Genomic DNA, 12,805 nt, shown 5'->3' with positions numbered 1-12,805 from the left:
CGCGGGCCGAGGACCCGGACCTGCCGCCGCGATCCTGGAGCACTGACCGGGCTCAGCCTAGGCCTGGGGTGCGGAGAAAGGAGCATATCCGAAATCTGTTGGCCTGAGAAGTGGGGGAGAGGCAAGGACGGAGGGAGGCAGGGAGAGACAGAGGAAGACGGCGCCGCAGCGGGCCAGCCAGAGGGAAAGTGAGTTCCGGAGCTGCCGGGGCGGTGGCGACCCCGGCGGGCTGCGGGCTGGGGGCAGCGGGCGGCTCAGCCGAAAGCCAAGGCGCCAGAGAAAGGAACCTGAAGTGGAATCCTTGATCTTTTCCCTGCAGGGTGGCACTGGGGGAGAGAGGGAGGGAGAGAGAGAGAGAATATAGCGTAGGGGTGTCTGTGAAGGGCTCACCTCCTTTTTCCTGGCCCTGACAGCCTGTTTTCTCCTGCTCTGTGCCCACGGAGCCCTTTTTAGGCCTAATCGTTGCTTTTCTAATGGCGAGGGAAGGGAGAGATGCTCAGGACAATTCTGGGGACTTCTGGTTCAATCTGATACTCCACAAAGCCCTAATTTTGTCACCTCCGCCCTTCTCAACTGGAAACCAGCCTCTAGGGTCAGTCCCCTCCCACTTTACCTACCAGGCTAAGGTGCCTAAGGGCTACTAGGGACCCGAAGGAAGACCTGACACCCAGGTGGGAGCAGCCCGAGCACCGGGGGTGGTCAGTGGAGCTCCCAGGCCTCAGGGCCTAAGAGCCCTCCCACCCTGCATCCTGATAATGAAAAACAAAGGGGGAGGACTTGATTATTTCTGATGGTGTTAAAGGATCCAGGCTTAGAAAAACAGCATCTGACCCTGAGCTCTAAGGTGATAGGCGTCTCTCCCACAGACAGTTAATCTGGGCAAATGTCCCACTGCCTGAGCTCCAGGGGCTGAGGAGGTGGCCAGGGTGAGGACATTTGCTGCCAGAAAGCCCCAGGGAGGGAGCGGCAGGCCCCTTTGGTATTATCTAGAGTTGTGTGGAGAGTATTTTAAAAGGTCAGAATGAAGTGGGGAGGCCCTTTCTGATGTCCCCCTCAGCTCTGAGAAGGGAAGCCCCAGGAAGTGAGGGAGTTTATGAGCTGGGACATTTCCCCCTAATGTGGGAAAGACAGAGATAGCCAGACCTCATCCTGAAAAAATGCGTTTTGTGCCTGTGACAGAAAATTGGTAGCTGCTTGGGAGATTTCCGGACTTTTAGGGAGTAGAGCAGGGCCAGACTCTGGGGCAAGGCAGAGGCTGAGGTGTGATTTAGGGTAAGTGGAGGAATCTAAGGGAGTAAGACTAAAAAGGTATCACCCAAATCCATTTCCTCAGAGAAGACACACACACACACACACACACACAATGGGCTCCAATATTGAAAAACACCAGATGATCTCCTTCGAAGGGACATAAATAGGCCAAGCGGATGCAGGTTAATAAAACCTGCAAAAACCCAGACAGGAATACTTAAAATGCCCCAGAAACAAAGCACACTGTGACAAATTCTCACCCAACACACAAGTCCATGCACCAGAATGTTCCCAGGCACAGAGAGACCCTCCCCACCCTGCGCCTCCCCACTTGGACACTCAGGTGTACCTGCCCAGCTCCAGGAGCACACACAAATCTGTGCACTTTCCTAAACTTACACACAGAAACCCTTGGGGGCAAGGGGCAAGCGCTTGGCGGCACACACACCCCACTGAGCCAGACCCGTGTCTCCTGAGCCTCAATAATGCACGATCCATACCCGGAGATAAAAGTCTAGACAATAGACGGCTGTTTATGACAACAGGGCTCTCCAAGTTTGGAGCCAGGCGATAAATCTCTGGTGAATCTTCCTGTAACTCAACTTCTGGCTGTAGTGACGAGAGAACCACGGAGACCACAGAGAGAAAAGCAGCAAAATGCGAGAGACTTTTAAATCGCGAGCAGAAGGCGACTTCCCCGCTGGGGCAGGAGAGGGCAGGCGGCCACACTCGCCCCACATGGCGCGTCCACACTGTGGAAGCTTTCGGATCAAGCTTCAGCACACAGGCGAGTCAGGTTTCCTGGCCCCCCAGAAATCGGGGCGAAGTGTACAGGCAGATGGTGGGGCATGGAGGCTGGAACAGACCCACAAACCGTTCTTGCTGCAGGCAAAGGGTCTTTTTTTGTTGGTGGTGACCAGAATCTTCCTGCTATGCGTCACCTGAATTTTTTCATCCCAGTCCCCCTCTTCTCCCTAGTGTTCTCTCTCTTTCTCTCTCTCTCCACCCCCCCCTTTTCCTTTTTGGATTGATGGGCTGTTCCCTTTTGCATTTTCGACCCAGGCGTCTGATTACAAGTAAAGAGCCACTGAAGTTCATCTCATAAAAATGCCGCGAGCTCACTTTGATCTGCGCGGACTGGGTCCGAGCCTAAGTAGGCGCTAAAGCCAGGGAATGGCGGCTCGGGCCAACCGGCCTCCGCTTGGCGGCGGGGCGGCCAGAGATCCAGGTGGCCCAACAGGGCAATCTGGCCCAGAAAAGACATTTCTGTGCTGCTGCAACTGGGTTTGGACACCAAGGTCCAATAGTAGCAGCTCCAATTCAGACTGCTTTTAAGGCATTTCCTTCATTTTAGAGCATTTGGTGAGGGGCCCAGTGAAACTGGCTCGTAAAATGGGACTTTTATGGGGAGAAATGGGGTCGCGTTGCTAGCCTCCTGGGACAATCCCTCAGTGGAGGAAGGTGGGTGGGGCTGCAGGGGGCGGAGAAGCTGCCCTTCTCCCTCCCCCTGTCACTTCCAGGAGCCGAGAAACCTCAGAGCAGCACCCACTGGCTTGGGTGACCTGACTTGGGTCCTTGGGCTTGGGGCGATGGCCAGGGCTGAGGAGAGGTGGGGGCCAAGGACCAGCAGTCCCACCCCCCCTCTAGTTCTTTGGCTGAAAGTGAGATGTGTCCTGGGATGCAAGGTAAACCGCTGGCCTAAAAATCCCCAAGCACACTATAGAGGGATTACTAAACACCCCCGATTGCTCTAAGGGGAGAGAAAGACGTGCAAGAAGGTGCGAGCTGATTTCTAATGAGGGTTCATCCTTGTGGGCCAAGCCTCCGAGCGCTGAGGTTGTCCACGCGCCTGATGCTTATCTCTTACTGACTCCACATGGGACTGAACTTAGAGTCCAAGCCCACTGGAGCTCTAATGATCCCTCTTTCTCCTCTCTGGCTTTCCCTCTTGGTGCCTGGTCTGTGGGATGGGCCCCTTTCCCTGGTTCCCCCAATCCGCTCTCTAGAATTGGGAGGTGGACAAGCTGCAAGGCCAGCCAGCGCTGTGTGTGGGGTCTCCCATGCGGGGATTCAGAATTCAGAAGATACTACCCCCTTCTGAAGCCGCCTCTGGTGTCCGCGTGTGGAAGGGAGCATCACTAGATCTGTTTTGGTCCTGGCCAGAGTACAGCATCAGCTGCCTGGACCGAAACGCAGCTGCCTGGAAGCGGCCAGGCAGGCAGGCGGGCTGGAGGTGCCGACTGAGGCCACCAAGAACCAGTGAGCTAGGCAGGATGGCCCTGCCCTGGAGGATTTCAGGTGAAAGATGGGACTCCAGGATTGTGGAAGGGCCACAGGCACCCATGAGATGGGGGAGGGGAAGCCACCTCCCGCCAGGGAGTGGGGCTTGCCACGGTTCTTAGGAACTGATTTGGAACCACAGTTGAGTCTCATGTTGGGCGGATTCACTGATGCCCTGGGGTCCAGCCTGGGGCAAGCGCCACAATCTATGCTTTGGAGTGGTCCTGGACTGAGGGTTGGGCAGGGAAGTGGTCAGCCCACACTGTGGGCATTTTTGCCCATCAATACCTTGCTGACCTCATTGTCCAGGGCCTTCTTTCCTTGACTCTGGCAGCAACCTCCAGTTGCTGGGATTTTAAAAAAGTTGTTGAAAAATTAAAAGTCGGACCAAAACTAGGAAAAAAAAATTGAACTTCATGCCTTACTTTTAGGGGGAAGAATATTAATTCTCAGAAGCCTCTGTTGGGAGACCTAGAGTTTCCTGGACATCAACTTCTTTGACATTCTTTCTTGCCTTCTTTTTTGTTTCAAGGAAATAAAGCCGCCACTGGCTCCTTGCAGCCGCCTGGCTCACTTTTATGGTGGCCCTGGAATAAACTTTGGTGGTCAAATTCAAGTGCTCAGGCCCACAGCTGGCTCCTCACAGGAAGCGTACCCCTCCCCACTGTCGGCCTCTGCAGTACAGAATTTGCCTTGGGGGCTTAGGCCCCACATCGCCCTGGAGACCAGGATGGAGAAGGAAGCAGGGCCCTGGGGGAACTGGGAAAAGCCGAAGCCGAGACTCTGAGCTCTTATCCCCACCTCTGCAAGGGATAGGGGTACCTCTCTCTTCCCTCTTGCTGGTTCCTATCACTGTTTGGAGAACATTTTGCCTCCAATAAACTTGAGTTTAATGAGGTCAGCACGAACCCCATAAAAGCCATAGTCCATAGTTCCCCATCATTATAATTAAAAACGCTAGCCCCAGGTCACCCTATAAAAAGAGGTAGAGGAAGGAGGAAAGCAACAGATTTTTCTTCTTGCAGCTCCTCACTGACGGAGAAGTCCCACACTTGAGCAAAGCCGCAATCTAGTTCCTCTTTGCCGTCATTTAAGATCTGGCCAGGACTAAAGAAGGGCTCAGGAAGTATGGCCCACCAAATAATGGGTAGAGGGGTATCCTTGGGTATTCCAGAGCCACCCCAAGAATGAGACCCATGGTCAACGTGGCTCCACTCCAGGTGATGCTCTAAAGGCTGAGCAAATTTGGGAAGGCAGGAGGATTGAGAAGGAATGGATTTGGGGAGTTATATCTGGGGACATGAAAAAATTTTTTGTGTCTTCTCCATCTGGTTTTGGGGCCTCAGTATGTGTCACCAAGCTCAGCAAGAAAAATCAAATCCAAATAGTATTTGTAAAGTGGAAATCAATTTTAACTAAGAGTTAGGGGTTAAAAGAGGGTTTGGGCTATTTCTGGCTTTCCCTGAGTCCTTGCAGGGCTTCAGTCCTCCCCTCCTGCCTGAACAATTCATGCCCTGGTAGCTCCTCTTTGGATCCAAGGTTGCTTTCTGCTTATGGCAATTGCTCTGGCCCCTTGGATCCAGTCCAGAACCTTTCAATAAAGTGATTCTCAGCTGCCTAGATGTGTCCCATGGTGCCCAGAGGGATGAGAGGCGAAGGAGGGCAGAACTACTGAGTCCACCTCTTGGGCCACAGATGTCTAGGAGGCTGGTGGACATGGAAGAGGGCAGGGAAGGGCTGAGAAATGGCAAAGAGGCACCAAGGCCTGCCTACAGCCCCCTGGGAGCAGGGCTGGGGGCCTCCATTAGGGAGTGGTCCTTGGCCCTGCCCTGCCCACCCAGGTTCCTCAGCTCCCTTCCGCTCCCCTGCTAGTCTGTCCAGCAGACCCACACCTGGCCCCACTGCCCACCTCCCAGTCCCCAAATCATTCAAGGATAGGAGCCCCAAACCCAGCCCCCCCATATCCTTCCTGGACCCTGATTCCAGGCTTCTTTTCGGCCCCCAAGCTGAGGCTGAGCCCCCAACCCAAAGGGCCCCAGACAGAGAAAATACATGGCTCTCATTCCAATCTTTATCTTTGGGGTTTGAGATTTCAAAATCCACAGTGGATGTAGCTTTCTGCACATTGATTGACAATAAAGGCAGGCATGAAATATTCACCCAGGGCCACTCTCTCATACTAAATATTTAACACAACATTAGAGAAGGTTTTTCCCAGACTTGGCCAGGCACCGGCTGGGCGGCTGGCGCACTGCTTACCACTCGTTTATGACTAATCTGAGTCCCTAGCCGCAGGCAGCACAGCAGAGCCAGACAAAGTTGGGACCCTGGCTTGGTGCTGGGCTGCCTCACCTTTGGAAAACTTCCCATACTCTTCTGAGGAGTCTCTCCAAAGGGGAAGGGGAGTCCTGACACACAGCCCTGGCCAAGGAAAGAATGGACTTCTTCAAACTCTTGTAAAGAGGCGCTGGCCCTCTGCGGGTTGGCGGGGTAAAAGTCCCTGAGAGTTGGGAAGGATTCACATCTCCCGCGGAACCAGGCGGTGGGGAAAGAGGTCTTCATTCCCACCTCAGTCTTGGGCTCATCATCCGGAGGAGGCAAGACCCCCCAGAGGTGGGAGCCCTCCTCCTTCCCTCAATTCTGGGGTGGGGGGAGAAGCAGCTAGAAAAAAATACAATTACCCCCTCCCCGCCACCCCCCCCACCGCCCATCCCACCGCCCACCCCACCCCAATCCTCTCTCTCCTCCTTTGCTCGCTCTGTGGAATGGAGAGGAGGGGAGTGACGAGAGAAAAACGAATACAAATCTGCAATTGATTTTCATAATGTTTCTGCGGTGTTTGCAAACCAATCGCCTGAACGTCCCCATCTTACCTAAGAGAGAACCCCTCCTACGTCTGCGAAGTGCTCCGAACTGATATATGACAATATCTACTTTGGATCACGTGCTCAGGGAGAGAGACTAAGACGGATAACGCGTCATCTCGCCTTCCCAAATTTTCCCCCCTCGCTAGATCGGGTCCAAAACCTCCATCTGGAGCCGGCAGGAGAAGAGAACGATGTTTAACTCGGTCAACCTGGGCAACTTCTGCTCGCCGTCGCGCAAGGAGAGGGGCGCTGATTTCGGCGAGCGAGGGAGCTGCGCCTCCAACCTCTATCTGCCCAGTTGCACTTACTACGTGCCCGAGTTCTCCACGGTCTCCTCCTTCCTGCCCCAGGCCCCCTCTCGTCAGATCTCCTATCCCTACTCAGCCCAAGTGCCCCCGGTCCGGGAGGTCTCCTACGGCCTGGAGCCATCCGGCAAGTGGCACCACCGGAACAGCTACTCCTCCTGCTATGCGGCGGCCGACGAGCTTATGCACCGGGAGTGCCTGCCTCCTTCCACGGTCACCGAGATCCTCATGAAAAACGAAGGCTCCTACGGCGGCCACCACCACCCCAGCGCCCCGCACGCAGCCCCCGCCGGCTTCTACTCCTCAGTCAACAAGAACAGCGTTCTGCCTCAAGCCTTCGACCGTTTCTTCGACAACGCCTACTGCGGGGGCGGCGACGCGCCCGCCGAGCCCCCCTGCCCAGGCAAGGGCGAGGCCAAGGGGGAGCCTGAGGCGACCCCGGCCTCGGCACTGGCGTCCCGGGCTGAGGCGGGGGCCGAGGCCGAGGCCGAGGAGGAAAACACGAATCCCAGCTCGTCCGGTTCAGCCCACTCGGCGGCCAAGGAGCCGGCCAAGGGAGCCGCCCCCAGTAGGTAGCAGCGGCCGGGACACAGGCGGGCAGCGAGGGAGGGAGCGCGAGAGGGAGGGCGAGAGCAGGGGGGAGGCGAGGGGAGCGGGGACGGCCTCGTGTTTTGGGTCAGTCCGATTTTATGTGGAGTTTTATAAGCATTCAAAGGATTTTATTATAACCTACAAAGCCCTCTCTCCCAACGACTCGACTTTTTACGATGGAGAAGGGGTGGGGAGGGAGGGAAAAGGGCTCTTTGGAAAAGCCGGGTGAACCCCCCTCCCCGTTATCTCCCTCGGTCTGTGAAATTTTTAAAAGCGCCACCATCGCGAGCGATATTAACTTTGATCGTGAACTTAGAAGAGCATTTAAGGAAGGATGGGGAGCCGGGCTGCCGGGGGGTGGGACGGGGGGGGGGGGTGGGGGGGGAGAAGGGGGAGGGCGATGGAAAGACAGGGAGAAACTCAGAGAGGGGGAGTGGTAGGGGAGAGGCAATGGAGCAGAACCTGAGACCGGAGAGGCAAGCCAGGACTGCTCTGCTTCTTTTAAAAACTATTTTTGAAATGTTCAAACTATGTGTTCACGGGTCCTTGAGCAGAACCCCAGCAAGCCGGAAGTCATGGCGACAGGGGGTGGGGAGAGGCGGCTCAGGGCTCCGCGCGGCTCCAGGCCCGGGTCTCAGTGTTTCCCTGCGGTCCGCGGCCTCGGCGCCGGCCTAGCCCGGTAGCGTGGAAGGCGCGGCCCTCCGGGCGTCCCGGGGCGCCAGGGCCCCCGGAAGCGGCTCTCGGGTGTCTTTGGTGCCTGCTCTCTCGCTTCCTCCCCGTCTCCACACTGCTCTCGCCAGCTCTCACTTCTTCGCGCCTGTTCTCCGCGGTCCCCCCAGATTTCTGCGGGAGGGGTGGGTGGGTGCTCAGAGCCACTTGGAGGGCAGCGCAGGAAGGGGCCGAGGACAGCGGTTGAGCCGGCGGGTCCCCCGGACGCACTTGGCCCGGCTGGTTTCCTTCTTCCCCGGACTCCACCAGCCGGGGCTCTCGCCCGAGGGGAGGGGCGGTGACCCCGCGGTGGCCGGGGATCGGTCGAGCCAGACCTGGCAGGGGGTCCCGGGCTTGCCCCAGCCCTGCGGCCCGAGCGGGGAAGGCAGGCCGGCCTGGCGGGAGGGCTGCCTGGCGGTGGGGCTGGGAGAAGGGTCGCTGAGCGCTCAGCGGGCTGGGGTCGCCCGGGTCTCACGTGTCTCTCTCCCCTCTCCTCGCACTTGTCCCCTCCCCTCCCCTCCAGACGCCCCCCGCACCCGCAAGAAGCGCTGCCCTTATTCGAAATTCCAGATCCGGGAACTGGAGCGAGAGTTTTTCTTCAACGTGTATATCAACAAAGAGAAGCGGCTGCAGCTGTCCCGGATGCTGAACCTGACGGACCGACAAGTGAAAATTTGGTTTCAGAACAGAAGGATGAAAGAAAAAAAACTAAGCAGAGACCGGCTGCAGTATTTCTCGGGAAATCCTCTGCTGTAACCGCAGACCGGGCCCTTTACGGGGAAGGGGGAAAGGGGGAAAATTATTTTATTTTATTTTTATTTTTTGTTTTCTAACTCGCCTTCTTTCCGCGGGTGGAAAACTGGACTGTGGCCAGGGCTGGCCCCCACTGCCGTCGCCCGCACTTCTTTCTGGAACCTCCTTCACCTTCCGTCTGACTCGCTGTGGGACAGGGACCGGGCCTGGAAAGAGGGTGAAGGGAAGTGTCTAACCCACGGCGAGTGGACATCCTTGGCGCCGAGGCCAAGACTCTATTTAAAAGAAAACACACCTCGCGACAACGTCTTGCTGCTCGGATTGGGTGGGGGAGGGGCGACAGTAGTAGGCGCCTGAGCGAACAAATCCTTGAACTAAAAGCCTTCCCTTGCCCAAGTGATAAGATCTGCGAAGACACCGTGTCTGCGAGGGGAGACTTCTTGGGCTCCCCACCCCTACCCCACCTCGCCCCACTGCTAGGGGGCGGCTAAATGTGATCCTGCCTTGCTGTGAAATTTCTGTACCTTCGACCTGGTGTTAGGTGTGCAAAGTCCGTGTCCTACCTCCGTCTGTGCCCAGGCGCCGCCTGAGCCTAGTTGTTCTCCCCGTGAACGTGTAGAGCCCTCCTTTGAAATTTCTTAACTGGTGCATTGAGGTTTCCTAACCTATTTCCAAGCCGTGCCCCACTCCATGGATTTATAGCTATAGTCTATGCAGTTGTTACCTCCTTTTTTTTTTTTTTTAAGGAAGAAAAAAAAGATTAGGTTGGAGGAGGCAGGAGGGAGGTGGGATTGGGGGCCTCCCCCATGCTGGGGCCTGAATTTTTGTAAATAAATTTCACAAGCATTTCTTTCTACCCAGAGGGGATGGGGTGGGGGGGGAGGACTCGCCTGGAATGAGATTCAAATCACCCATCTCTCTCCATGAGCGTGAGTGTGCGTGTACGTGTGCAATCCCCACCCTGCTCCCGTCCCAGAGGGATTGCTGTGAATTTTTTTTTTTTTTTGGTGGCAAATAAAGATATTTCATTCTGTTCAATATTATGATTTTATTTGACCCTTTTATTAGCCCCTCTCCTCTTAAAATCCTCAAGGCTCCCAAGGTGGAGGAAGAGAATGGTGGGTAGAGGCCAGCTGGGGAGGACAGGCGTGTGAAGGTGAGGTAGGCCCGAGCGGGTGGGCCTGCACCCTCTCCTCGCTGGCAGGGGCAAAAGCGTGGCGGTAGCGTCGTCCTGCTCTCAAGCTGAGGACATTCCACGGCTACTCTGAACGCTCTCTCCTCTCACGTGCAGCTCGAGCTGCGTCCAAACGCCCAGCAACGCTTTCCGTTTAAGTACACGTTTGTTGTGGAGTTAATTGTAACCATCATCGAATTTAAATTTATAGGAATTTTCTTGGCTCCACCACCCTCCCGCCAGATGTCTCCGTCTGTCGCAGTTAAATGTGCAGGGTTGAGGGTAGGGCTTTCTTTTTTCTCTCTCTCTCTCTATGAGAAGACTGCATTGGAATTTTTATATACAGTTTTGAAGGAGGGAGGGGAGAGGAGGGGAAACCAGCCCCCTCCCTTTCCTCACCGAGGCTGGCCCCTGAGGGTGGGAAGGTGGGGCTGGGCCCCTTCCCCTCAAGCACAAATGGCCAGGTTCCTCCAGACACAACAAGACGCTAGACTGGGGCCACCCTGATGTTTGTACATTGAGTCTCCCAGAGTAGAAAGCCCCAGAGATTCGTTTTGTAAGGGGTTGGCATGCGGTGGGGCACTGGGTAACTGGGTGACCCTTGGGGACATTCGCCATACCCATCTATATTTGCTGCATGAGTTCTTTGTTTTGTTTTCTGTAAAAAGATAACCATAGTCTTTTCAAGTGCTTTCAGCGAGGGCCCTCTGGCAGTCTCTGTTCCAAATTCGTTATTTAGGGGCAAAGATTTGGAACCGGTTTCTCTCATCTTTTCCCTCTCTTTGGAACTGTTCTTATATAATTCAAAGAAAATGTTTTTGTCAATACGATTCTGTGGAATGACAGACAAAAGCACCCCGATAATGGGCAATCACATCCAGGCTCCGGCGTTGTTTTTGATGACAGGGATCCATGCAGCTCAGCTATCTGAATCTGTAATTCGTAAATGTGAGTCTTGAGACAAAATCTGAAAGCTAAGGTGTATATAGAGCCCCACAATTCCCTTATGTGCTCCCACACAAGTATTTTAAGTTGGTGTGCCTCTGTGCACACGGGAAGGAATCTTATATGTATGTTTTCGGCCTGTGCTATGGAGTAAACCTGGCCCCATGCACATCTAGGGCTTGTGGCCTCTGGGGTGTGTAAGCACTGGCAGTGTTTATCAGTGTCAGCAAGAACGCAGCTGAGGGCGCTGTGTGTGTGTGTGCGCGTGTGTGTGCACACGCAAGACCTCTCTCGGTATGATATTTATCCCCTAGTCATATCAAGGAATATTGGCATGCTGGCCATGTTTCCTATAAAATAAGATGGGGATAACTCTATTAAGCAAACCTGTTTTTAGAGCAAAACGTTAATCTCCAAATGGATTTGGATTTTGGAGAAAAATATCTAAAACCCACAGCTATCACTTGCCCTGCAATATGCAGGCCAGAAAAGATCCCTGGCCCCAGAAGGGATTTCGGAAGGCAGGGGGTCATAGTGAAAGAAAAACAAAGGCTTCTATGACCCAGGCCCAGGAACCTGCCCGTCCTTGGCGACCCTCTAAAAAGAGAAAAAAGGGGTCTCTGTCCCCCCCAAACAAACCCATCTTCTGGCCCCTGGGATGTCCAACCCCCCTTGCACTCTGGGCTCAGCCTCTCTGGGTAATCCCCTCCAGCCAAGGCGCTGCCCTGGAACAAAAGAGCTTCGTCTAGACGCCGCCATAAAGCACCCCCCATGCCTCTAAACCCAGTTTCATTTCGCCCTTAACGACCCAGTCTGGCCTGTGTTAGAAAATGCTTCCGCTCTAAACAGTAAACAAACCCACAGTGGATAGTCTTGGCTCCCCCAACACACCCCAGACCCCCACGCCATTACCCTCTTGCCCCACATTTTCCCCCTCTTCTCCTCCAGCTTTTCTCAGCTCCCAGCTCCCCAACCCCCTCCCCCCCCCCAGTAAATAAACCCGAGGCCGAGTTCAAAGTTTCTCGGAGCTAAGGAGGAATGTTGGTTGTAAAAATCCAAGTTTATAGCGCACGTGGGAGTTTACAAGGGTATTAAGTGGTGTGGGCTGAGAGAGAGCACTCTGGGCCCCTCCCCCTCTCACTATGGGCTTTAGGGGTTCAGGGAGAACCTTGGAGACTTGAAAAGAGAAACGGCTTGGGGCCAGCCTTGTGTTTGGGGTTTCTTTGTCCCTTAGACCCCTGGGTTGCTGAGGAATGGGGATACAAGGGCCCCTTAGAAGTAAGCGCACACAGGCGCTTCTGAGAGCAAGCCCACAGGTTTTAGATGTCCCAGATGCAGAGGGTGGGCAGCTCTGCTTTGGGAAAGCAAGAAAGTTACAGACCAGGTGTCTGAAAGGTGCACAGACATGGGGATACCTAGAGCCTGTTCTCAACCAGAGGGAGAAAAACTACCTGGGGCTAATTTCTCGAGTGGGCTGAAGGCAGAGGGGGATTTTCTCACCCGAGCAAAGAAGAACTTTGAACTTCAAGAAGTCAAGGGCGCCACCTCTTCCCTTTCCCCGCCCCCTCTCAGGAATCTGTAGGGCAATTCGTTTCTGGGCCAATATTCCCTCAAGGGGGCAGTCCCTGGGGTTTCCTGGTGCCCCAGGGCTGGATAATACTGTTTGCTGAACCCTTCCTGCTCAGAGCCCGCCAGAACCCTGTGCACGCGACTACACTCTTTATTATTCATATAAACCTTTGGAAAAGGCAATGCCCGGGAAGTTTTTATAACTTTGTTTGGCATAAAAGTTTTACAAGATTCCTCCTCCTTTCTAAAAAAACTTTAAGTTTTGGTCTTGCCATGGAATGAAAGCTCAGGATCTTTAGGAGGTTGTGGGGAGAGAGGTTCTGGGGCCCTGGTGGGGGAGGTGGTGGCATCTGAAGCTGCCT

The 12,805-nt window shown here is 54.8% G+C and overlaps 1 protein-coding gene across 1 annotated transcript; it reads left to right on the top strand.

Moving 5' to 3' along the window:
- The first annotated feature begins 6,582 nt into the window (after positions 1-6,582).
- HOXC11 (homeobox C11) lies at positions 6,583-9,792 on the top strand. Its single transcript, XM_021686778.1, has 2 exons — positions 6,583-7,271; positions 8,526-9,792. Exons 1-2 carry the CDS (start codon positions 6,590-6,592, stop codon positions 8,756-8,758), a joined length of 915 nt encoding a protein of 304 aa, XP_021542453.1. The 5' UTR covers positions 6,583-6,589; the 3' UTR covers positions 8,759-9,792.
- Positions 9,793-12,805: the final 3,013 nt, after the last annotated feature.

This window comes from Neomonachus schauinslandi, chromosome 5 (assembly GCF_002201575.2).
Source record: "Neomonachus schauinslandi chromosome 5, ASM220157v2, whole genome shotgun sequence".
NCBI lineage: Eukaryota > Metazoa > Chordata > Mammalia > Carnivora > Phocidae > Neomonachus > Neomonachus schauinslandi.
Note: the sequence above shows the minus strand (reverse complement) of the source record. Positions and strands in the feature narration are given on the sequence as shown.

Coding starts and splice junctions, on each gene's coding strand:
- HOXC11 (XM_021686778.1), top strand. CDS start 6,590: ATGTTTAACTCGGTCAACCTGGGCAACTTCTGCTCGCCGTCGCGCAAG. Junction 7,272..8,525: donor GGCCAAGGGAGCCGCCCCCA/GTAGGTAGCAGC, acceptor CCTCCCCTCCAG/ACGCCCCCCGCACCCGCAAG.